The following is a 27,178-nucleotide window of genomic DNA, read 5'->3' as shown; positions in this document are numbered from 1 at the left end:
AATAATAAAGTTGTTCGAGTCGATAATGAATTCTAGCTGCAAGAAGTATTAATTCAATGGTGATGTGAGGTAAATTGATTTATAATTTTATTTTCTGGCTATGGAAGTATTGAGACTGAAAAAAGTGTCAAATAATTTGTATTTATTTTTTCAAACAATCTCCCCAGATTCTCTCTGTACTCGAATAAATTAACCTATAGCGAAATGAGTAGCATATTTACTCTCAAATACAATATATTCATTGATAAGTTTTTCAAAAGCTTTTTTTTTTTTGTTTGTTTGTTTGTTTGTTTTGTCTTTCATTTTGGGAACATTTCTTTGGATTTCTACACAAACCATTTACCATATACTTGGCAACTCTGAAAAAAAGTTTGCCTTTGGAGAATAATAAACTATAAATTTTCAGAGGGCAACATCTACACCCTCTGCTTCCCGCTTCCTCACCCCGCACTTGTATTCTTCTCTGAAGGGGACTTTACCTACACAACTACTCTTTCATGGAAATGTGTAACGTGTGGAACACTCTTAATTTTCTCTATTTATGTCATCTATGAAATGTTAGCTTTTTTGTAATGCGTCGAAATGTGTCAGAAAGTGAGTGAGCAGAGGGATTCGAGTTCCGTACAGGGTTAGGGCGATTAGCTATCACCGTAAATGTATGCGAATAGCACGGAGATGGTACGTAAGAGAAGCTTGTATGTTACTGTCACTTAAGGTGGTCATTTTGTAAATTACGGATGATTATAGAAAATCTAAACTCGCCTTGTACCTACTACTAAGTACAAGATAAGTAAGGTTTTTATATTAAAATGTACCTTATAGCATTTGTTAGTATTTACAGACTATTTTCTCGTAAACTAACCTTTGATCTGACTCTACTTTTCGACTACTAGCAACACTGAGAACCAAACTTCGCCAATGGATGACGGATGTCCGTACATTATATTAAAAAATTGAAAATATAGCTCATTTAAATTTTAAAATTTGAAGCAAGAATAGTTCAAATTATTTGTATTGGATGTTGTTGGCAACACAGGTTTGAAGTCAAAGCTGATTCAAGACAGCAGTACAAATCGATGTTGGAGTGAGGCGATACATGCACACTTGTGCTTCAACCGTACTTTTGGAGTGAGGCGATACATGCACACTTGTGCTTCAACCGTACTTTTGGAGTGCTTTGCCTCTCTCCTCCAACCGAAACGTAGGTAAATTAAATTGCGGTTACTTTTCACTTTTGTAAAAAGTATGTATTTTAGCAGTGTCACAGTGCAGCCTCTTACATTCTGATTAATTTAGTGAATGGAGGTCTTGTGTTGGTGCTGCCTTCTGTGTTAATTATTTACGTTCAGTATTGTTGTTTTTGTTCCTGAATTTGCTACGCATTGCATAAATGTGTTTATCAATATCCCTTCTTGAGAACTTTTAGTTTTGAATAGATACGGAACAATGTGCGCGAAGGCTTTGTAGCAGGCCTTAAAATAATTCAAAAAAGGAATTGTGTGTGACAGGTCCCAAAGTGAAAGACCAACTGACATTTGACTTGGGACTGAAAGTGTCGTGACATTTGACTTAGAAAATCTGCAAATATATACTTACGTTCACTCATTGACGTAACGAGAGGGGGATGAAGAGAAACCATGGACACTTTGTTCCCTAGAATACCGCTAGAGAAAGATACGATTCTTTCAAGTATCAGAAGTAGGGAGAATTCACTCTCAAGCAAAATTTTCTATTTACACCAGTGCGTTGACCTTGGAGATCGTTGCGCCATTTATCGAGATAACATAAATCAAAATTGACATTACATATAGCACTTCGTACGTTTAAATTTCACGCTTGCAGTGTTCGTATCGTACATGAACAGAAATAACTGTGCATGGAGAGGAAAAGGTTACGATTTTGCAGCTGGTTTCGTGAGACATTTGTAATACAGAACAGACTTACCAAAATCGGGCTGCTCATACCTTTTCTTGATCTTGGCCAGCTTCTCACCTATAATGCAGAAACTGTTTTCTCATATGATCTTGTCTGTTTCTGTGGAGATTATGGAATGGAATATGTGCGTTTTATCTCCCACGCTTATGCCGTGTAGGCTAAAGGAGACGGTGATGAATTAAATGGTAAAATTAAGGAAATTGGAGAACAATTTCCAGAGGTGATCGCTTTATCACTGAGCCACTGCGACTCCTCTTTGAGTTTTTCTCCACTGTCCTGTTGTATTCTTTCTGCAGTTGCTGCTTTCTCCTAGGGCTTAGTAACATCGCTTTAACATCAATGCCAAATCTCAACGTTCTACCTCAAACATCCATTGTATTGTGTACTATTACTCTCCTGTTCTTTTATATCTTATCCATCTCCTTAATCTTCTCCAGTGGTCACAAAAGTTACATCTGCAGTTGAGTACCGCCTGTAACTTCAGTATATCTTGGGATATACAGGAATATTTCTTTTATTACAGGAATACTTTCTTTCTCGGTCAGACCTTCTTGGTAGCCTTCTTCAAAGCCCAAATAACTTTTTCTTTCATATCTTCACTAAGTCTTGGACTATTACTTCGTATGTTCTATTACATAACGGTTGTATTTTTTCTTTGTACCATCATTTTGATTATCACTACCCGTGCTTGCTGCAGTGTTAAGTCCTTTCACCATCTCGAAGCTCTTAGTGTCTTTTTATAAGGGTTCTCCTTTATTTTCCTTGAAGTTCCTCTTAGCTATTAAGAACAAACTCATCTAATTCTGTCTCTTTACCTCAACCTGCTTGATAGCTTATTCGATTAAATACCTCTTCTACTTCCATTCTGTTTCCCTTTACCTTAAATTTATGCCCTAAGCTTAAAAGTTTACTTTCTAATTTCTGTTTGAAACTAGTCGCGTTTTATTATTATTTTTACCGAGATTTATTATCGGATAACGGAGGGGGAAGTGGATTTATGATAGTTTTCTATCTCGATGGTGATTGGTTACAAGGGGTACAGGAAGCGAATTAGCGTTCAGGTCCATCTTAGAGTCTTGGTACATAGTGATAAGAAACACATGTATTAGTATATTATGATATGCCTGTTGAAGCTAAAGGTTTAATTGGCTGGCGAAACTTATACATCAATATTTTAATAAAACATTGCTTTGCCCAGAGATTGTGTGTGTGCTTTGTTCAGAGAGTATTTTGAATTACTAAAGCAAAGCTAATATAAACCACATAACCATATCATCTTGTTGAAGGCGGGGGGCGAAGCTCCGGAATTCTCCCTTTTCGTACGCGCGTCATCTGGTGCAGTTTGATGATCGCATTGTTTTAGCAGTCAAAAAATTTTGAGAAAACTACGGTTTTTAAAGTGACGCCATAAAATGCTATTTAACTGTGAACTCGTACATTGTAAATGCAACATGTCAATTTGTTCCGATATTTTAACATGTACCATATCTAAAATTGCAGACTTGAGTTCTCGTGGCATTAGATTGTCGAAACGTTTCCGGGCAAAGAAAGAGTTTTGTTTTTACGCGTAACGCCATTCGTACCCTTCTCACCTGTGTCCTTAAGTGCGTATTTCACTTCCTCAGAAAAATACGTCAAAGAATCAATTTGTTCATGTGCAATCCGCATTCATGTCACACGCTTCATTCTCGAGTTTTAATAGTTCAAAGTTCATAGGACAAGATCTTGTGAGAATGTATAAAATGTGAATTACCAACATCGTTAGAATTTAGCTCCAAAGACTGATGAAGGGTGTTTGAGATTTACGCCTGAAATATTGTTGAGAAAGTTAAGAGATGTTACTCGTCAATGCTGGATCATATATATTAAACATCATTGCATTATACGTACAGGGTGTCTCAAAAGTCCCCTGACATAAGCTAACTCTGTTATCAACAGAGTTACAACATGTAAGAGGGAATACCGTCTCCAAATATGATGTTTCCAATCTAAAGTGAAAGAATTTTTTTAAATCGGAGAAGCCGTTTGGGCTGTACACTCTTTATGCGCCCTGTGGTAAACGAAAATGTCTTTTTTACGGTAACGTGTCGATGGCTAGCCCCCATTTCAAACAGTAACTTCGTTCACTTATGTTGTGGGTGCAGGTAAATGGCAACGTAGTATTTTCATTTAACATTGGGTGCATAAAGAGTGTACAGCCCAAACGGCTTGTCCGATTTAAAAAATTCTTTCATGTTAGATTGGAAACATATTTGGAGACATTTTTTTTCTTACATTTTGTTGTAACTCTGATAATAACAGAGTTACCCTATATTAGGGAACTTTTGAGACACCCTGTATGTAATAATTTTTCACACAAATTTTCAACGACAGTTTGCTATCTGCACCAAAACTACTTGTGTTCAGTTGAATGAATGAGAGGCCATCACAGAATGAGTACAAATATACATATTTTCGTTCAAAATGAGAAAGGCAGTCAAGTAATTGTATTCCAAGAATAAGCAGAAGACTGTCCGATATTTCGGATGCATACATGAGTATTCTTTTACGAGGAACAAAGAGGCTTAATGATGCTATGCGAGTCTTCTAATAAAGTAAATACATTGACTATATGCCTTGTAGCGTTTTTATTTATATCCGTATTTTATTATCTTTAAATAGAATGTAATTTCTTTTTTTCTTTTCAGGTGATTAACAAGAACTATCGAAATTCTTCTAGTGTTCTTTTTTTTTGTGCAGTTTTGTTTTCTATTAAGATACAATTTGAAAAGTAAACTAATGTGCTTCTCTAGTGCAAGTGCGAGTGATAATGTCAGTACATTATAAATTTAAATCATCGTTGGAGTTTGATACAGTAACGTTTGATGGACTTCATATATCTGTTGGTGATTTGAAGAAAGCAATTTTACATCAGAAGCGATTAGGGAAAACAACAGATTTCGATTTGCAGATTACCAATGCACAGACAAAAGAAGGTAAGTTGTTTGTTTTTGCTATTTTTATGGTAGTCTGAATTGGGACAAATAATTGTTAATCTTCAGAGCATACAAGAGAATTAAAGATGTAGAATTTCCGGATACATAAGTTATTTTCTGTTTGAAACTTGAGTTTTATTAAATTACTTCAATTTTTGGAATAATTAATAAATATGTTCAGGATGTTCTGAAGCTTTCGTTTAATATGTTTTTACCAGAAAATAGTGAATTATAATCACGTATACTAAGTACAGTGTAAGCCCTTTGCTATTGCGCCCACTTTGACGCTTCAAAACATTTGTTTTCTTATTTTTCTTTCCTTATTTCTCTTTCTCTTTGAATTTGATGAAGTTTACGTATTGTATTTATTTATTTATTACTGAAAGACCCATCCACACTAGTTTTCACATCCTTGGTAATTTCGTACTTCCACACTCACAATTTGCCTTGTTTTAATTTCGGTTGAGGAGATCTGGAAATTATAATTTCAAAAAGTAATTTCAAAAGCAGGTTAAGTGCGACAAGGGTTTATTTTGATGAATTTACGTCAATAGACACTAGTATTTACAATATGCACATAGTTTGTCATTATTCTTTAAAAGTGACGGAATGAGGTTCCAAAGTTCTATATGAAAACATTACTTCATTAATATGACTATTCAGTCTGTGTGGACTTCGAAGTGACTGGTGTATTGTATTATTACAGTATTAAGAAACTGTGAGTACCAACAATTTCTTCCGCAGTATAGTTAGTTCGGCAAAGCTGGTATGCCCTCCTAAAGAGGCAAAGTGCTACTAAAAGAAAAACATTAATATATTGCGAGAATTATTTATTTTTTTACTTTGTCCAACCATTCATGTATAAAAGGTATTAAGTACGATAATTTTGCTCCTCACCTTTGATACTTGTAAAACAAATTGTTACATCCAAAGACATTTGGTTACTGATGACACCAAAAGCGTTGTATTAACTTCAGTATTTTGTTTCATTTTACTGCCAAGAATTGAAGGACATCATTTTAAAATTGCAAAGTATGTTTAAACATTTATAATGAAGCATTAAATAGCAGCTTTTTAGATGAACTTTTAATAAATAGTATGAACGTAGGAAGGTCCGTAGAAATAGCTTCAGGCGCGAAGTGCACGATATTGTCTTATTTATGAATTTCCAGACTTCAAGAAAAGGTTTGAAGTCTTGTATTCACATATAATAGGATGTTTGTAGTACATACATTTTTCAATATACCCATTGTTATGGATTTTCGGAAAGAATAAAAGAGAACTGACTCAGATGTTGTACTTTTTTACTGTTTATTGCGAAAGGTCATACTTTTGGAAATAACCTTACTTTTCAATCAAAAATAAGTATATGCAAGTTACGTTTTAATTAAGTTAACTCTGGAGTTTTGTTGAAACACTGTGGCCATACTTACTTTTTAAAGAGAGAAGTAGTTGGCATCAGAAGATTTAAACTCTGATCGCCCGAAGTAACTGATAGCCGTTCTGACAGTGTTGTGTTTTGGCTGTAATCATGCTTGGATTAATAGCTGTTAGTTCAAGGCTGACTCAAACAGTTTATCACAATCAGCTGGTCAATCACCGCTGAGTATCGGATAGATTGCGAACCATTTTAGGAAATATAAAATTATCTTAAAAGAAATCTTAGATACCAATCACTATAATAATAAAATATAGATTTCAAGGTTCAGAAATATAGATTTCAGGTTTGAGTCTTATTTTTGTTATTCCCATTTGTTGAAGTCGACATTGAAGAATTTTCGGGCATATTCTCAGATGTTAAATTTGAGTGCATCAAAGGCTTAGAACGAAATATTGCAGTTACAAACTAAAACTTTCATGAAGAGAAGTACCCCTGTTTGAGAATTGCATCTTTTTATCTGACAGCATTCTCTGCCTTAACTTTTACTGTGAAGCAGGCTTCTCAAATGAAAATCAAGCCGACATATATAACATGCGTGATTGGTGGGCAATGTAAAATCGTGCCTTGTTCGTGCTTGACCAAATTCAAATAATTTTTCTCCCTCAACTCTCAGAAGGAACCATTTTCCAGTTCAAAATGTTAGAGATAAAATACATGATTTTACTATTTTCCTGTAAATCATTTTTAAAAAAATATTTTTTGTATATCAACGATGTGAACTAATCTGGGCTATGGTGGTAGCAAATAAACTGTTATATATATATATAAAATATAAGGGTCTGAGGGAGATCACTAAATTAGTTTGGTTATCCTGCGTTAGTTTTTTATAGATTCTCAAAATAAATAGCCTAAATAATGGCTTGAATTCAGGGTGGAAAAATTTGATTTTTATTAAAATTTCTTTTTTGTTGATTTTTTTTTACTTAAATATTTTTTATATTTAAATCAAATCTTTCTCTTCGTATAATACAAGTCGCGAACTGAAGAAAAAACATTAGGATTTAATATTAATTGTTAATTATGCTATTTAAGTGAAAGTATTGGGGTTGAATTTTGAATTAATCCCCAATCGTTAACCTATTTCAGTCCTAAACAATGTTACTTAAGCATTAAGGTAAAAGAACAGCAACGTTTATCAATGACATTTTTTCACAAAAGTTACTGATATTTGCCAGGGGCATATTTTTAAAAATTTTTAACTAGCTTGCGACACGAAATACATATAAAATACATAAATTTCGCCAAGAATTATAAAATCTAAAAAAAAAAAAAAAAAAAAAAAAAATTAAGTTTCGAAGAGGGGGATCGAACCCCTGTTAAATACGCCCCTATTATTTGGGAACAAACAGACGCGCACAGAAAAGAATCTTCGTCTTAAATGTCGATAGTGATTTCCCCGTTGGAACAAGTAACGATTTAAAAACCCTGTGTTATGAGAAGAAGAAAGCACGATTCCCCCTTTACCAGTTCAGAATGGGATTTTCCCTAACCATCCTCTGCATAACACTCGTCTTCAAACTGTGCCGTACATACAGTTGAGTCTCATTGTATTATGATTATCTTCTTCCATAATCGAGATAACAGAACAGAAACAGGATTTTACTTATTTTTACTTTATTATTTATTTTGGAATTTTATTTAAATCAGTGATTTTTATTTAAAAAAATCAAGGGATTTAAATCAGACTGATATAAATCTTTCCACTCTGCTTGAATTAGTGACAGTTAATTTTAAGTTGCATTTTTCTTTTGTACTTAGTACGGATGCATGGATGTATGTAAAACCCACAAACTCAGGACTCGCTGAGAGTTAGAACAATTACTAATTAAGAAGATACGAAATATTTTCGAGTATGTACTAACTTTTGACGGTAATTGTTAATGGAAACATATAAGCCGGTATTAACAACTTGAGAGCCTTGAAAGCAAACGTGCTGATCACACATAAGACTTCAATGTTCGCCATATAGCAGGGTATAGATCTTTTGTTTTGTAGCGTTAGAAAGTTGTTTGAATGGAAAATACTTAATTTTGAAAATTGAACTAAGTTATTCCCGCTTAAAGATGTTCGTTTAGTCTCATATTTCCTTTTTACTATTTTTTTTCTTTCTTAAATATTGCGGAAATCCTAGAATTTTAAAATTATTTCGCGGTAATTCTCTACTAACATTAGGTACAAAATAACACGTAGTTAAATTAAGCAATGTTTTTGAGATTGTCACTCTTGCCAGTTCGTCGTAATTGTGTAATCCCGTTATCACAATTTATTCGTCCACTAAGTAGTATTTTCCAAATGCTAAATAATTACGCAGCGAAAATTTACTCTTATTTTTCATTTTATGAATATTTTGAAAAGGTTAAAATACTGGGTGACGGCACTGATGAACAACCCTTATAGTTTTTACAAGGTTCATAAAAATATCGCAAATTTGAAGTTGTTCGGAAACCAAGATACTGTTAAGATATAGAGGAAACAGTGGTGTAAGTTCCTTTAGTTTTGAAATGGATGTTGAATGGTTTGATTATAGGTTTGTCCGTTTACATGAAACATCGTAACGTCAGTTTTTATCACTATTTCCTTAACCTTCGATTTTAACTTAATTTCCACAAAGACAAACTTGAGTTTGACATTAAATATTTTGAACTTTTTTCAACTTGGAGCAAATTCAAAATATCCAAGCAAATGGAATACGGGTTAATCAATAGGATCATTGTATATGCATTTTGTGTCAGAAGGTGACATACAATGTAACCCTTCCACGTAAACTGTTATGAAAATGTGTAAAGTTAAATATATAGTAATTCAAGAACATGCAAATCTTCCATACGTTTTCAATATAACTACCTTTCCTGATAAAGAAGAGAATATAGTTAAGTAACGCTTATCATTTTGAGAACCAGAACATTACCACAAGAATAAAACCGCCACGGCACCCTAAACTGTATCCAACCAACCCAATAACCTACCTTTTCAAGATCTGCTTACAGTTCACCTACAAAAACAGATATTGAGATAGTTATAAGACGAAGATAATATGTAACAAAGACATTATATACAACTCACTGAATATTTTAAGTGACATGTGTTATGTGAGCCTTTCACGTAATTGAGGCATGATGTAACGGAGATGATGGATTGTTTTTCTTTATTTCAAAGTTATAATGTATGCTGTATGATTGTGAAGTTAAGTTATGATTATTGTGTTACATTAGATTTATTTTAAATTTTAATAACATTGCTTTAGTAAGTTAAGCAGTTGAATGACAAGTTTTGAAAATAGTTGCATTTTTGGTACAGAAAGTAGCAATTGTCTATACAGTATATAAATAAAAAGTTATTTGACACGATTTAAATTGAGTTATTTTTCACTTCCAGCTCCTTCAGTGTAACACGATAATACACCGAAAAACAGAAGTAAATGATAATAGAGATAAAATTGAACAAAAAATATCTAATGAACATGGACCGAGAGCGACACTGCTATACGGTGAAAGGCGTTCAAAAACCAGCAAATGCGTTGATATAATACCGAATATCTTGTGATATAATACCCGAACATATCGTTGTCGGGTCAAAAGATTACACAGAAAGTCGACCCTAGCAAGTGTTACGACGTACCGATGGTAGCAGCGTTACAAGAATCCCTACTAACTTGGAGAATTCACACACGTATTCCCCATTGCGCAGCGACCGCTCTGCTACCTTCAGTTCATCATTGCTTTGTCATGGTCGACTTTTAGTGTAATCCTTTGAACCAGTAGCGATATATTTTCGCGTTTATGACGAAATACTCGGCACCTTTGCCGTATTTTGAACGCCTCTCATGGTGAAACTGCTGCTTTCGATCCTTGTTCATTATTTTTTTTTATTTTATTTTTTTTTATTTTTGTGTAAGTTCATGTCTATTATCACCTTTATTTTGTCCTCCAGAGCAGCCCCCTCTCCCCCACATAGATTCAGTGAGTGTAGTGAATTATGCATGTTACACTGCAATTAATATGTTTTGTGCCTGGTTTAAGATCGCTTTAGACATCAATCCGATGTTTTGATTTTTGGTGCTATGTGTTTGCTAGTGATTAATTTGCTGAAAACAAATCTCGAAATCTTTCATCTCAAAATCCGCTCAATTCCAGATGCAATTAAATGAATTGCACGTAATCCTGTTGTCATAGGTTTTACGACCAGTCTCCGGTAATGTGGTGTGTAGTTCGTAAATGGTTGGTTTGTGTTACTGAGAACAACAAAGGCACCTAAAGGAAAATGTTCGTATTTCGAGAGGACATTTATCATTGTATGTGAAATCGAAAGAGAACCGTTTTGCCTTGAGAGAGAGATTTTGGTTTTTCTTTTGATTTTTTTGTTGTAGAAAGCCCCACTTCAGTTCTAAAAGAAATGAATTCATGAATGCATTTTGCTATTTAATTTTCCTTTGCATCGCATTTCTATGCTTTTATGAAGCGAACTGCTATACGATAGCGCTTTATATGTAAAGCCTATTTACGTGAGATGTTGTTCCTAGTTTTATTGAACACTACTCAATAAAAATAGAAACAGCGTTCTCATGTAAATAGGCGATTACTTTTTATTCCATGTAAACTGATGAAAGATCTATGCAAAAGCAGGGAGCTGAGGTGAAAATATTCCAAACGTTGAATGGTAGACAGTAACATGTCTCTTCTACCAGTACCAGGAACCCTAATTCATATTTCTTACCTTTCCTATGCAAGAACATTCGATGAAACTTCCTTAGGCTACACACACGTTATATATATATATATATATATATATATATATATATATATATATAAGAGAGGAAGGATGCAGTTATATTCCATCACCCCGATTAATAATACTGTTAACGCAGCATAAGGTTGTGTGTCCTTTAAATGTCACTACGTTCAGCTTACTACATATTTCAAATCTACATGCAAAACGAAGACAAGAGACCATGCTTTCCATTCAGTGCGGAAAACCACAGTTTCAGAATCACAAACATCTGAGATAGGTTTTGTTGTACAATACTATAAGCACAAGAAGAAACAACAGAAAAGCATATCGTAGTGTACAGGTGTGCTGAATATTTTGAGTGTCAATATTGGTTCCCAATAGTTTGAAAGAAAGATGTGAAACAAAACTCACTTGTTTTTATTTTGTAACTTATTACTTTCGGGGCGTAGTCATAACTGCGAAAGAAAGGCTGGTGTTATATAATTTTTCCTTTCACCTTCCGAAACCCTTGTTTAATTGGAATGTTATTTTCATCGTTGGATAGTGCTCTGAGACCCATACCCGGTTTAATATAAAAATTTCACTTTTTGAATACCCAACACCTAGAAAGACAGACCAAAGATGTTTTGTGTTACACCAGATTTATTGTCTTCCTCTGTGCCTGATTTTAACATATGTAGTAGGTACCGAATATATTCTGGTTTTGAAAAAAAAATTAAAATGTGCATATCGTACTTTATACTAAAAGTTTCGCAATAAAATATGCCAAATTGCGAAGTAAAACAACCATTAGCCATATAATGACTTCTCTAGTCACTTGTCAACAGTAGCGGGTACCATTAGTAGTTTTTCAGTTTAATATCTCACGATTATGTTCTTTAGGCTAAGGAAATGATGGGAGATTGCTATGATTAGGGTAAGTGAATGATGGAAGAATTGGTGGAATGATAATGTGGGAGGAAACGGGAGTGCCCGACAAAGCCCACGGACATGATGTTGTCCACCACACGTTTACTTGGCCGGGAATCGAACCAGGGACCCTACGCACCAGAAGTAAGGGCTCTACTCCTGCCATTAGTAGTTGTACGATATGTGGTCCTTTAGAACTAACTATATAATAAGTGAGATTATACTTCTCAGTATCATTCCCTTCTGGGGAGTGTTTCTAAGTTGCAAACATTATAGTAAATTAAAGTCAGCTAAAATTTTTCCTCCAGTAATATTATAAGCTCGGTTAAAAAGTAACAATCTACAGTACCTCGGTAATAATGTTTGTCAAACCTTTGCCTGACCTGTTAACATGGTTGCAATATAAGGAAATGACATTACAGTAGTCCAGTACGGAAGGTAATTGAATTTTCAAATTTGATAGAAGGATGTCTTGACTCATCCCCAAACGAACGTTTTGTCTGGCAGCCAGCGCACTTTATGGACTGAAGAAACTGTATTTCACTAGACATCAAGGCATGAATATGCGGTTAGTGTTCCGACCACTTTGTCGAGAAGGGTTGGACATACTAATTGGTGGTTTTCCTATGTTCCCCATACTTTCAATAGAATGATGGACAGTTACTCGGGACGATTGACAATGACAATTGGCAATTACGGTCACGTCCCGAGGAGGCATCCATCCATTCTCCAAATTGGTAATTCTTAGGAGTACTCTGAAAAAAAAAAAAAAAAAAAAAAGGTTTTCGGTCTTTACGTCTTACATTCGAATCATTTGACGCAACAGCGGTTCCCAATCGATATCATACTGAAAATTAGTCAACCTATGAAAAAAAAAAAAAAAAACTGGTATGATTTATAATCTTCCCTCATTTCCCGAACCGCTAGGCAGGGTTGGCAAAAACCATGGTTTTTATTTAAAAAACCAAAAAAAACGTTTTTTTTTTGGGTTTAAACCAGGTTTTTATGGTTTAAATGATTTGCTCTATATATTCATATCATATATGGACAGAAATAAGTTTGTTTCGCCTTGATGTTATTATGCAACAACCGGGTTATGCTGGAAGGGGTCATATAAGCTTAAAGCGGAATAAAAACCGCTTCTCGAGTTACATCCGAGAGAAATTGTCCTCCATTTGAACTCGGAACCAGGACTAATTGGCCACAAATGCGATACGTCTGCCGATTCACACTCACTCATGAAGGAATCCTGATAAAAAAATACGTTGTACTGATCTTTACATGCTTTTTAATATAACTGTCAAGAGTCATTTCAAAAGGACAAAACGATAAACAGTTGCACAAGTGAAACCATTACACAGAATTACATATGAACAATTTCAAAGTACGACAGAGTGCAGAAGAACTAATTTAGTTCAAGTTAGTTAACAACGACTTTTATTGGTCCAAATTAAAGAAATACACCGACTTAATCTGCATATCAATAAGAAAAGTGAATAAAGATACGAATTATTTGAGTCCACTTTGGCTCAGACTCATTTTACCAAAGATACTATTTCACTAAATGCCTTTCGTGGGGTGTGTATGACCCCCCCACACACACACACACAAAAAGTGCGGCATTTTCGATGTATTTTATCAATAGTGAACATTGAAACGAAACAATATTTAGAATTTTTCTTCGATTGCAATTACATAACAATAATAACAACTACAAAAAAATCACAAAATAAACATTTATAAACTTGTAAAAAAAAAAAAAAAAAAAAAGTTGCTTTTGTAATATAATCTTTTTGAGTAATGAATGGGGAATTTAGGTCTGAATATAATACGAATAATATACGGGAGTGAAACGTGATAACCCACAAATGTGTGTTCATCAAGATTTTACAAACACTTACACTTTTACGAACATTTTTTTGTGTTTTGGTTTAAACCAGCCAACCCTGCCGCTAGGCCCATCGGGATAGAAGGCATTATTTTAGTAATTCCCCCCTTCTGTCATCCCTGTCACACCCTTTTAATTCAAAATTTTAATTTTTCACTCCGCACGAGTTTCAGCAGATTTTCAGGTTTCAATAGTTTATTGAAAGTAGGCCACTCTGCTAAAAATAAATAAATAGGCTGGAGGCCTATTTGTTGCATTGCATTAATGTGCGTTCGGGTTTTTTGAAATATTCCATTGTCCACTGGCCACCCTCCCTACTATAGAAGGAAAATGGAGTACTCTATATTGCAAGGCTGACGAAAATTTAAGAGTCAAATGTTCCATTGTATTTATTTCATACTGTATTGTACTTTTCCCTAAGTAAATATTTCTTTTTTTTTTTTTTTTTTTTTTGTGATGGGTATTAGGTCTGTTACCGTCACAATAGAACGTTCGAGAGGATTGGTCGGAAATAAGAAACAGTATGTAACTAATGAGCTCTTCCAGATTTTTAAATTGTTTTACAGTAGTGCTGAAACGGGACACTAAACTTCAATAATCGTTGTGTAATAATTAAATTCATCATATTAACCATTGAGATGATGATTGAATTTAGTGGTGATATCGGAAAGTCATTCGTTTATGCAGGCTTTATTTATTTATTTTACTTATGTATAATTACTGTGATGGACATTGATGGTTCAGTCAGATTAAGTATGCCTAACGACGCGGAAAAGAAAATATTTAGAAAATCAGGTAAGGCAAATATATTTTTTTTAATATTCTAAATTTTGTTTCTAGATCATAACTATTAAAAAAAAGTTTTTAATTTTAGTTTTGAAATTTTAATTCATATGAAAATGACACTTAGATAATATAGTAAGCAAGTATTGATTTTTCAAATAGAATTATATAAGTGGAGAAAAATGCATTTACTCTATGGATTAATTTGTTTATTTTCAGGTATGTTAATTCAGGATATGCTGGCTTCATATGTGTATCAATCCATAGATGTGAATATGCCTGACTTCCAAATATTTTATTTTATTTAGTTTTCAAAGCTTCAAAGCTGCTTTTGTGAGTTGGTTCTGATATGCAGTAGATCTGGTTCCGGTAATTTATATGGTAAATTGGTACGAGAGCATTAGATATAACTTTGTAAGAATTGGTTCAATAAAAAGTAGTTTTATTATTCAATTACTGAACCAACTAATACCATCTTTGGGCACTTTTATGATGCTTTTAAATAGTACACTGAAAATATGCTACCTAATTACCCATTTTTAATTTTCAAATGTTTATATTTCTTTTTCACCCGATACATTCTAATAAATCTAGGCCCTTAATATCATTATAAACTTGCTGAAAAGTCGCTCGTGGAAGAATTTAAGAAATCACACACACACACACACACACACACACACACACATATATATATATATATATATATATATATACACAGACTGTTCCATAATTCGTGTTATTTTCTACAGCACTGGGAGAAGATGAAGTTTATACACTATTAATGTAAAATTTGGCACTCTTATTGAGAAATATCTGAATTTTTCGAATTTCTAAAGAAAATAAGAGAAAATTGCTGTTTAGCCCCCCTTTTAGGGGTGTAAACACGAAAGTTCATTTTCCTTATGGGAGATTCAATGTTAAATTTTAGAAGCAGTTTTCTCCAATAATTATTCGTGAAGATTTTGGAGCAAATGAACTGTATTTGTTACAAAATGCAAAAACACTCATTCACAAAGCTAGTAAAGCCGTCTCAAACATTATTTTGCGAAGGTCCCCTTTGGGGGGCAAGGGGCGTAAAAAGGTGGTGGGTGAAATGTTACCAAAATCCCAAAATTTATTTTCGGAATGCCAGTAAGGGTGAGATTAATCACAAATGTCACAGAATTAATGCTCCAATGTCCTTACTTGTAAGAGTGACTGATAATGGGGCTACAGCCCCCTTTCAAAAATAAAAAATAAAATCACCATAAATATCCCTAGTAGGGACATACGAGAAGAAGGAATTTTTGTTAATTAATGTGAAATTTTGCGTCATTGTATCAAATGAGTATGCGTTTTTCAAATCTGGAATGTTATTTTGATAACGCACCGCCTTAGGGGGGGGGGCACAGGGGGCGAAGCACTCGATGATGGATCTTTATAAAAATTCAAAATTTTGTTCCGGAAATGCCAGTGAGCGTCAGATTTTTCACCACTGTCACAGAATTAATATTCCAATTCTCCTTGCATGTGCCAGTGACTTATATGGGGCTATAGCCCCTTTTTAAAAATAAAAAAATCACCATAAATATCCTTAGTAGGGACATACGAGAAGAAGGTATTTTTTTTTAATTAATGTAAAATTAGGCGTCATTGTATCAAAAGAGTATCCGTTTTTCAAATTTGGAATGCTATTTTGATAACGCACAGCCTTAGGGGGGCACAGGGGGTGAAGCACTTGATGATGGATCTTTATAAAAATTCAAAATTTTGTGCTGGAAGTGCCAGTGAGCGTCAGATTTTTCACCACTGCCACAGAATTAATATTCTAATGCTCCTTGCATGTGCCAGTGACTTATATGGGGCTATAGCCCCTTTTTAAAAATAAAAAAATCACCATAAATATCCTTAGTAGGGACATACGAGAAGAAGGTATTTTTTTTTAATTAATGTAAAATTAGGCGTCATTGTATCAAAAGAGTATCCGTTTTTCAAATTTGGAATGCTATTTTGATAACGCACAGCCTTAGGGGGGCACAGGGGGTGAAGCACTTGATGATGGATCTTTATAAAAATTCAAAATTTTGTGCTGGAAGTGCCAGTGAGCGTCAGATTTTTCACCACTGCCACAGAATTAATATTCTAATGCTCCTTGCATGTGCCAGTGACTTATATGGGGCTATAGCCCCCTCTAAAAAAAACACCATAAATATCCTTAGTAGTGACATACGAAAAGAAGGTACTTTTTGTCAATTAATGTGTAATTTGGAGTCGTTGTAGCACAAAGGTATGAGTTTTTCACATCTGAAATGTTATTTTGTAACCACTGCCTTAGGGGGGCACAGGCGAAGTATCATATGATAGACCTTTATGAAAATTCCAAATTTTTTCCGGAAATGCCAGTGTGGGTCAGATTAATCACAAATGTCACACAATTAACATTCCGATGCTCCTTGCATGTGTCAGTGACTCATATGGGGCTACAGCCTCCCTTTCAAAAATCATATTAAAAATTCACCATAAATATCCTTAGCAGGAACATACCGGAAGAAACTATTTTTTAAAAAATCAATTAAGGTAAATTTGGTGTTATTGTGCTAAAAAGGTATGTGTCTTTTAATATGGGATGTTATTTTGGTACCGCACCGCCTTAGGGGGCACAGGGGGCGAAACATAAAATAATGGATGTTTATAAAAATTCCAAACTGGCATCAGATTAATCATAAATTTCGCAGAATTAATATTCGGATGTTTTTTTTGCATGTGCCAGTGATTGGTATGGGGCTATAGTCCCCTTCCAAAAAATCACATAAAAAAATAGCCATAAATATTTTAGCAGGGACATCCGAGAAACCATTATTTCTTGTCAAATTAATGTAAACTAATTTGTTACCTTAGTAAAAAGGTAGGCATTTTTGAAATATAGAATGTTAATTCTATATTTGGTGAGACCGGATTAGGAGGGCACAGGGCGCGCATCATAAGCATTCGAATCTTTATTTAAAAAATCCAAATTTTATTCTGGAAGTGTGAATGAGTATCAGATTAATCGCAAATGACAGAATTAAGATTTCGATGCTCCTTGCATGTGCCAGTGATTGATGTGGGGCTACAGCCCCCTTCCACAAATCATGATAAATATCCTTAACAGGGACACACCGGAAGAAGCTATTTTTTAAAATCAAGTAATGTGAAATTTGGCGCTGGCGTTTTTTTAAAATTCTGTATAATTTTGATAACGCACCACCTTTAGCGGCAAAGGGGGCGAAGCATAAGATTGTGGATCTTTATGAAAATTCCAAATTTTATTTTGAAAATGCTAATGAGCGTGATATTAGTCACAAATGTCACAGAATTAATATTCCGATACTCTTTGCATGTCCCAGTGACTTATATGGGCTAAGCTCCCTTCCAAAAATCACAAAAATTCACAATAAATATGTCATAATTAATATGTAAGTTGTCATTATTGCAAAACAAAAAAAAATATATATAGAATAAACCTGGAAATTACTGTAAATGAATAACTTCTGTCAGTGTAACTGATTATGCATATAGCTTTGGTGTTATGGTGTCACTGAAATATAATCAAAGAATTTTATGTTTTTAAAAATCAATTAGGGTTCTTTTTATAGCAGAAAATCACCTACGTATTTTCTACACACTTAAGCAGAACCATCTCGAAATAGAACACAAAATGACAATGGAAAACGTAGCAGGAACAAAAAAAAAAAAAAAAAAAAAAAAAAAAAAAAAAAAAAAAAAAAAAAAACTTAATGAAAAGTAAGATCTTAAAAATTAAAAGTGAAATTTAAGTTTCAATAGATCTATTGTTTGCTTTATTCGTAAAAAGAAAAAGCATGTGTTTTCATTACTTCTTACACAATAACCGTATTATCCAACTTTCCTTATAACAACTTACTCATATGTACTGCAGACGTAATACACACGGTTGTAATAGAAACAAATGTTTCCCGAGGAATAAGAATCAGTTGTTGGAAATTATTCTTTGTTGAAAACAACTCTTTTTGGCTCTACTATTACTAATTGTTTAAAAAGATCATTAACCTAAGTGTAAAACCCATAAAATCAACTTACTTTTATTCGGCATGCCCTCCTGAACGAGCAAGACATGAATTAATGCGATTTACTAAAGAAACTGTGAACACCTTCTCCAACATATCTGGAGTGATTATATCTATACTGTGGACAATCCTCTGTTTCAAGTCCTCTACACTGTTAACATGATTTTTGGTAGACAATGTGTTTTAGGAATCCCCACAAGAAAAAATCCCATGGTGTAAGATCCGGACTTCTTGGTGGCCATTCGACACTTGACCCCATAGAAATAATCCGTTCCCCAAATTTCTCTCTCAAAAGATTTATAGTCGTATTTGAGCGATGCGCTGGCGCTCCATCTTGCATAAACCATAATTCATCACTTTGACCTAAATTTAAACGATCAAGTTCAGCAAATACTTTTTCTCTTAGTAGCTTTTGGTATGATGACGTTGTTACATTTTCATCAAAAAAGAAAGGTCCTATCACCTCAGTCGCAGTTATACCACAGCAAACCATTATTCCTCGTTTGTCCATTGACACTTCTGATCTCACGTTCGGCTGTATCGATGACCAATATCTTGCATGTGATGAGGACACATAACCATTTAAGAAGAATTTTGCTTCATCGGAAAACATCACTTGAAATAAGAACATAGAGTTTTGATTTAACTTCTCGATAAACCAGTTACAGAAATAAACACGATCACCATAATCACTTGCACACAATTCAGAAACCAATCGGACCTTGTATAGTTTTACCTTCAAGTTTCTTAAAATTCTTTGTAGCGTAGTTTTCTTAATATTTAAGCCTAAGCTTCGACGAGCAAGGGATTTCCGCGGTGAACTAGTAACAGTTAACAACACCTGTCTTTTTGTTTCTTCTGTGGATACACTTGGAGATCTTCCTGCACTTTTTCTAGATGCAAGATGGGCAGTGTGAAAACAATTGCTGCGGAACTGTTTGCACAAACGGTGAATTTGCATATCGTGTACTTTTAATCCGAGTTCTTTAACTATATGGGATCTTGTTGCTCTTGCAGATTTTTCTGATAAAATGTACCATTCAATTACATTAATACGCTGATCCTGAGTTAAAGACTGCATGATCGAAGGACACTACAGTATGAATGCACTCTTAAAGTGTACTGGAAACTACAAGTAATTATCAAATGATTAAGCCAGTCTATCCCCGAGATTCACCTACTATGTAATGTCCATTTCCGAAGAAGTCAATCTAGCCTAGGTGTTGATTACAGACACGAAATCCTATTGAACTGTCAACACGTTAACTCGTAAATCGTTGGTGTATTGCGATAAGAAAAGATCTGAAACTGTTGTCAGCACACATGAACAAGAAGTTGAGTCAGGAATTAAAGGGTGTTTTATAAACAAAAGTTTGTTGACATTGCTTAAAATCAGCTTACAGTGGGACGCCAACAAATGATTCGGACGTGTTCCAGTTCTTCTTAAACACACATCTCTTAGCATGCATTCTGAATAGGCCTGAGAGAAGCATAGAAGATAATAAAACAAAGTGGTGTGGTTCTTTAAATGATTTTCGGACCGGGAAGGGGGAACTGAATCACTAAAGTGGTCGCTGGCACATGGAGGTAGCTTCTAAGCATTAATTTTGGTATATTTCCAAATATTTTGACGCTCACGGGAAATAACGAAAAGTTTGAATTTTTCTTACTGCCTATCTTCTCCAATTTGGAGGTTTGGCGTAATAAAACTAGAAACGCATGTACCATCATAGATGAAAGGGGAGGAAGAAGAGGAATGGTATCGCATTTTCTACCTAAAACTGCTAATTTACAGCAAAATTCGTATAAATATAGAGCAAACTCCTTTCTGCATTTTACATTGAAACTTCAGTTAGGCCAATCAAATTTTGAGTTGACGCCACTAAAAGAGATCAACACATGACCATTATCATATTGTCGCTTTAGCTCTTTTTCTAAACAAACATTTTTCGACAATAATGCCAAATTTCACTTTAATAATGAAAAATATTTACCTTCTGCCAGTAGGTCCTTGCGTATAAGGACATTCATCATGAATTTCTATTGTTTTATGAAAGGGGATTGTAGCCTAATATCAGTCACTGGTACAGTCCGCAGCAAAAAACCTGCAACATGACCATAGATGTTTATTGTGAAACGACGAAGTCTTTTGCTCCAAAATAACTGTGCAGTTGAGGACGCCGAGGTTTCTACTGGCGTGATTCATGCCACTTGGACGTTATGTTGATTCCCTGTGCTGTTAGTCGTAGTTTCACAATAAACTTACATGCTCATGTTGCAGGTTCTTTGCTGCGGATTGTACATGGAAATAGCGTAGGAGCATTAATTCTGTGCGCCTTGCAATTAATTTCATGCTCATTGGCACTACCAAAATAAAATTAGGAATTTTTATACTTCGGCCCCTGTGCCCTCCAAAGCCAAAAATTACCAACCGCGCCTTTTGTTCCCTGTTACCAAAATAACATTTCAGATTTAGAAAATGCATAACTTTTTATTACAATAACGCCAAATTTCACATTAATCGACCAATGAAAAAAAAAAAAAAAAAAACTTCTACTGGTATGTCTCTGTTAAGGATATTTATCGTGATTTTTGGTGATTTGTGGAAGGTGGCTGTAGCACCACATCAATCACTGGCACATGCAAGGAACATCGGAATATTAATTCTCTGTCATTTGTGATTAATACTCATTCACTTTCAGAATAAAATTTGGAATTTTTATAAAGATCCATCATTTTATGTTTCGCCCCCTGTGCCCCCCTAAGTCGGAGCGTTATCAAAATAACATTCCAGATTTGAAAAACGCATACTCATTTGATACAATGACGCAAAATTTCACATTAATTAACAAAAATTCCTTCTTCTCGTATGTCCCTACTAAGGATGTTTATGGTGATTTATTTTTATTTTTGAAAGGGGGCTGTAGCCCCATTATCAGTTATTCTTACATGTAAGGACATTGGAGCATTAATTCTGTGACATTGTAATTAATCTCACGCTTACTGGCATTCCGAAAATAAATTTTGGGATTTTGGTAACATATCACCCACCACCTTTTTACGCCCCTTGTCCCCCAAAAAGGGGACCTTCGCAAAATAATGTTTGAGACGGCTTTACTAGCTTTGTGAATGAGTGTTTTTGCATTTTGTAACAAATACAGTTCATTTGCTCCAAAATCTTCACGAATAATTATTGGAGAAAACTGCTTCTAAAATTTAACATTGAATCTCCCATAAGGAAAATGAACTTTCGTGTTTACCCCCCTAAAAGGGAAGCTAAACAGCAATTTTCTCTTATTTTCTTTAGAAATTCGAAAAATTCAGATATTTCTCAATAAGAGTGCCAAATTTTACATTAATAGTGTATAAACTTCATCTTCTACCAGTGCTGTAGAAAATAACACGAATTATGGAACAGTCTGTATATATATATATATATATATATATATATATATATATATATATTGTACAGCTCTATTGAGATACTGTATATAGGACGCTAGGAAGAATGTAGTAGGCTTACGTGAAATTCAAACAAATCAACTAAGCATTGATACAATCTCGAACTATATGTAAAATGGTTTAAAATAAAAAATAGAATAGAGCTTTTGGTTTCACTCGCTGTCTTAAAACTACACATGAGTTGTAGTTAATTGATACGGATGACATATACATCTCAGAAGAATAAAGAACAGATCCAGAGAAAAATGACTGATCGTTATCTATATAATAAACAAGCATAAATTATTATCAAGTTATATTTTTGTGTCAGTATTTGATTTGATTTGATTTGATTTGTGTTGAGTTTAGCGTACTTTTCACTAGCGAACCTATATGAGACGAAGATCCGAGCTGTTGTACTCATTAGTAACGGCAGGGCGTGCGTGCATTGCTATCAGTGTTATCATGAAAAGACTACGACATCGAATGAGAAAGCGGTACTCATAAGTTAGTCGAATAAAGTAGAGGCCGTTGAGAGTCCAATACTTTCATGTAAAATGAAGAGTCTGAAGATAATGGGATGATCATCACTTCATCTTAACTGATAACGATATTGAGCTGTGGTCGGCTTGGCAAGTCAGTGTCACAGGGGCACGCGTGATGAGCGTAACAGTGTCATTTCCCAACTTAAAGCCAATGTTAAAGTCGCTGTGCGTATGTATAGAAGTTGTGCGGAGGTACACAACAGTTCGACAGAATCGGTAGATAGGACAGATGGCTAAAAGTAGTTTATCTGCTTACCAGTTCAAATTGTTCATGGTTTGCCGGTGTTTCTGGTTTTCTTGTTTTACTCAAAATCTCTTCACAACTATTAAATAATATTGGGTCGTATGCCCGGAAGCCAGAAGTGTGGTACGTTATCTCTCACCCTCCATTTTTAACATAGGCCTATTACAGTGGTTTATGGAACATCGTGACTGGGACCGACGATGTTCTAATGCAGTGATGTTAAACGGATCATGGCTTTGTGCGACACGTGATTTTGGACATCAGTGATGGGGCGAAAACGTGGAACACGATATCTACGATACAAGTAGATAATGTGAAAGGTATGAGCAGGCATAATGAAATGAAAGAATGCCGCTGTACATCTTCAATGCACGATTTGCACTGGAAAAACTGTATTCTTCCGAGTTCCCTAAACGATATATTCGTGTTTTCCGTGATGAGTCTGTTCTTGTTTTGTTTCCATGGATAACAACACAGAACTGTCCAAGTGAAAGACCTAGAATGAGAATGTTAACCGTATGACTTTATCAGAAGATTCTTCATATCTTAATAGTTTCGAACATGCCTGGAATGCATTTGGAATATGAATTACACACATGAATCCAACACTCTGGACTCTTAGACTGTCTCTAAGGAAGTATGGAATAACATACTCTAGTCTCCTGAGTACTCCTTTCTGATGTGATTAGAACTCACTGCATGGCAACGTGAGTTTTATGTCCTCTCCATATATATATATATATATATATATATATATATATATATATTAAAATGTTCTGTTTTTTTGAATGGCGGGTAATCCCAGCCATCTTCTGACAAAGCTATACTGATATCTGTACTCATATACCGGTCACAGAATATACCGTGATATATTCCCCAAAGTTACGAGTCAATGTGTGTTTGTTGATAGTTATCGAGCAAGGCACATCTAACACATTAGAGAAGAACATTGAGATTACTATACATAGAAGGATCATTTCATCTTAGTATTTAAGATTTTTAAACAGCTCTTCCCCCTGTAGAATTCCATTTCCCTAATATTGGGTAACATCACAGCTGAAACATGAGTGTCTTTACTCTTTACTATTATATCATTAAAACGTTTTTTGATCGGATATTATATATATATATATATATATGTGTGTGTATGTGTGTGTGTGTGTGTGTGTGTATGTATGTTTTAAGTTTCATTAAACTTGAAATCGTAATTCTGGAAATATTTATCAAATTCCTTATTATGTAGTTGTATGTATTTGTTCATAAGGACTAGAAGGATTAGTATTTCTAACAACGGCATGACAAGAGGTTAAAGCAGAAACAGCAGTAACAGATGCATAGTCACATTCTGATTGCCAAGAAGTCAAACTGTACAGAGTTAAGGAGTTCGTGTTTTATTGAATGATTATGTAAGATGGTACATATAAACACAAGCATACATGATAGCCACATTTTCGTACTGATATGGTGAATAATCATGATCCAGTAGTTTGTAATAATTAGGTAGAAAGAAAGAAAGCGAAAAAAAAAAAATGTACTGAATGTTACCCTTTTTATATTCGAATTCTACTCCGAAAGACAGTAAGGAGTCAAGGAGTTAATTCCCGGATGTATTAAATAATCTCACAGGCAAATAAACATCGATACAGAAAAAGAAAAAAAAGAAACTTGAACCGTGTGTTAATTGGAATCCATACTTTTCGAAAAAAACATGATCTTTTATGATAGATTGACAATTTAGAATGTCCTCCTGCTGACTCATGATAGTATAACATGTGTGAAACCAGAGTGCTTATTCATCCTTGCTCGAAGGACGTCATAGATGCTGCAAATAAATAATCATCCAAGCTTCTAAATACCTACTTACATCATAAACACTGTCACAAAGTTTGGGGTGGCGCTGTAGGCATTTGGAGTGGCACAGTGCTGCCATCTGTGTACAAAGCGGAAGATGCATGTAGTGTGTGTTTGACTATTCATGACATACGTTGATATTGTACTAAGTTTTGATGGAGTGGGGTGATTACGAAAATCGTGTAGCAGTAATTGCACTACACAAGGTCGGGAAGACAGCAGATGAGATTTTCAACTTTTTAAAACCCCTACAAATCAGGAAAAGATTCATGTATCGCGCCATACAGCGATACACCGAGACTGGAACGGCAGCTGACCGCGCAAGGAGTGGCAGACCACGAATGGCACGAACCCCGCAGGTCCAGAAAGCAGTCGCAGCAAGAATTCGAAGAAGAAATCCTGTTCGAACACAGTGTGATGGCTGCTGAGATGAACATCAGCAGAAATTCCATGTTTCGTGTGCTCAGAAGTGACCTACATCTACGGGCGTATGGTAGGCGGACTGGTCACTTTCTGACCCAAACATTAATGTCGCAGAGGGTCCTTAAAGAGACTGTTGCAGTGTTACGCCAACAATCTGCACAGAAACATTCTATTCACTGACGAAAAGGTGTTCACAATTGAGCAGGGCTAAACGTCCAAAATGACCGTATATATGCCACGTCATCTACTGCAGCTGCTGCGGCAGCTCCAAGGGTTCAGAGATCACATCATCCTACCTTAGTGATGGTTTGGTGGGGAGTGAGCTACTCAGGCACAACCCAGCTGCATTTTTGCGAACGAGGTTTAAAACATCTGCCAAGGTGTACCAGGACACAGTGCTAACACCTATAGTGAAACCACTGTCTGCTACCATGTTCACTGGAGAAAGGTGGACCTTTCAGCAGGATTCCGCTCCAGGCCACAAAGCGAAAACAACTCAGGACTGGCTGGCACGGAACGTCCCCGACTTTATTTCTACCGCTGATTGGCCTTCTGGCAGCCCGGACCTTAACCCGTTGAACTACAAACATTGGGCAGTCCTTCAGGCAAAGGTCTGCCATAAACGGCATCCATTTGTCGACAGTCTGAAACAATCCTTGACCCGAGCAGTGAACAATTTTCCCATGGACGTGGTGCGTAATGCCATTGACCAGTGGCCGGACAGACTTCGTTCCTGCGTCAAGGCCAAGGGGGAATATATGAAAAATGATTCGTGCGTCAGGTGCACATCAATGTAAAACATGACCAAAATAAATTGCCTTGGTGTTAATACTGTTATTCACGTTCAAACTTGTGACAGTATTTATGATGTAACTAGGTAGAATCACACGAATGAAATTCCCAGTGAGGAGGATATTCGAGAGAGAACGAAACAAATTGCAATCTGCTATAGCTATATCTGGAGAGAACAGCGAATATGGAATAGTTTTTAATTGAAAATCTCTTTTCATATTTACCGGATAAGTAAAACAGTAATATTCCGTGTCAGCAACAGAACTTCAATGTATGATTTTTGCCAAACGACGGAGTGGCGCTTTACTTAACTGCATTTCCTTGGAAATCAACACGAATATAATAGTGCCTTACATGCATGAAGATCAGGTTTTGAATATGTACCTGCCTTTGTCAGCTGGGATCATTGTTTTGTCTTCAATCTAGAAGAAAGGAATCACTCGTCATGACCCGAAACAATAGCAAAGCAGATGTCTTCTACGACTGCGATTGTATGGTGTCTGTACTCTGTGCTTTGGACCGTGCCCTTACAGTACATTGCAGATGTTAAATGTTTCTTTCTTTCCAACTTATACGTCTCATTCAGTTAACGGAAATATTTATTAAGTGTTTTCACCAAAGTTTAATGGGTAATATCGGGCATTCTTTTTATAGTGTAGCATTTTCATACTGGTCTTGGCATATTTCAGTTTTCTCAGAAGATCATTACATTAGCACCAGCGGCACCATAAGATACGTTAATAATTTAGTCATTTGACAAATTAAATTACATTTTTATTGCTCTAGTTTGCCAGTGTTTCTATTCTCACTTTATAATTGCCTTATACTTAATTACTGTAGTTTTAAGTAAGTTTGTGTTTAAGAGAAAATCCATTTTGAAAACTAGAAAATCTATGCTACTGAAACTTCAATGCATGCAGTTCATTTAATGAGTGCATACAAAGGTAACAATTTAATGCTTAAATCATATGCATTTAATTACTTCGATCAAACTGGTAACTTTTCTTTTAAAAACTGGTATTATTTTGAGTAAATTGTTGAATTTTTCAGTATTCTTGCCCTAGGTGCGCTTAGTTTGACCGTTTTCGATTGAAGCTCAAAATTTTCAAGTTCACTCGTCGTCATGAGGACATTTGTATAGTTTGTCATTATATGGTAT

The 27,178-nt window shown here is 35.0% G+C and overlaps 1 protein-coding gene across 3 annotated transcripts in view; it reads left to right on the top strand.

The window, feature by feature from the left end:
- The window catches only part of LOC145664624 (uncharacterized), a 289,506-nt gene that overhangs the window by 20,253 nt on the left and 242,075 nt on the right, over nucleotides 1-27,178 (top strand). For all 3 annotated transcript variants that reach the window (XM_081731448.1, XM_081731447.1, XM_081731446.1), the window contains exon 2: nucleotides 4,623-4,910. In XM_081731448.1, the coding sequence (XP_081587574.1) occupies nucleotides 4,745-4,910 (166 nt within the window). In that variant the 5' untranslated portion in view covers nucleotides 4,623-4,744. The remainder of the gene's footprint in view (nucleotides 1-4,622; nucleotides 4,911-27,178) is intronic.

The sequence above is a fragment of the Thermobia domestica genome, chromosome 11 (genome assembly GCF_964235325.1).
Source record: "Thermobia domestica chromosome 11, izTheDome1.hap1.1, whole genome shotgun sequence".
In the NCBI taxonomy this organism is placed as follows: Eukaryota; Metazoa; Arthropoda; class Insecta; order Zygentoma; family Lepismatidae; genus Thermobia; species Thermobia domestica.
The sequence above is the reverse complement of the archived record's forward strand: the minus strand, read 5'-3'. Positions and strand labels throughout refer to the sequence as shown.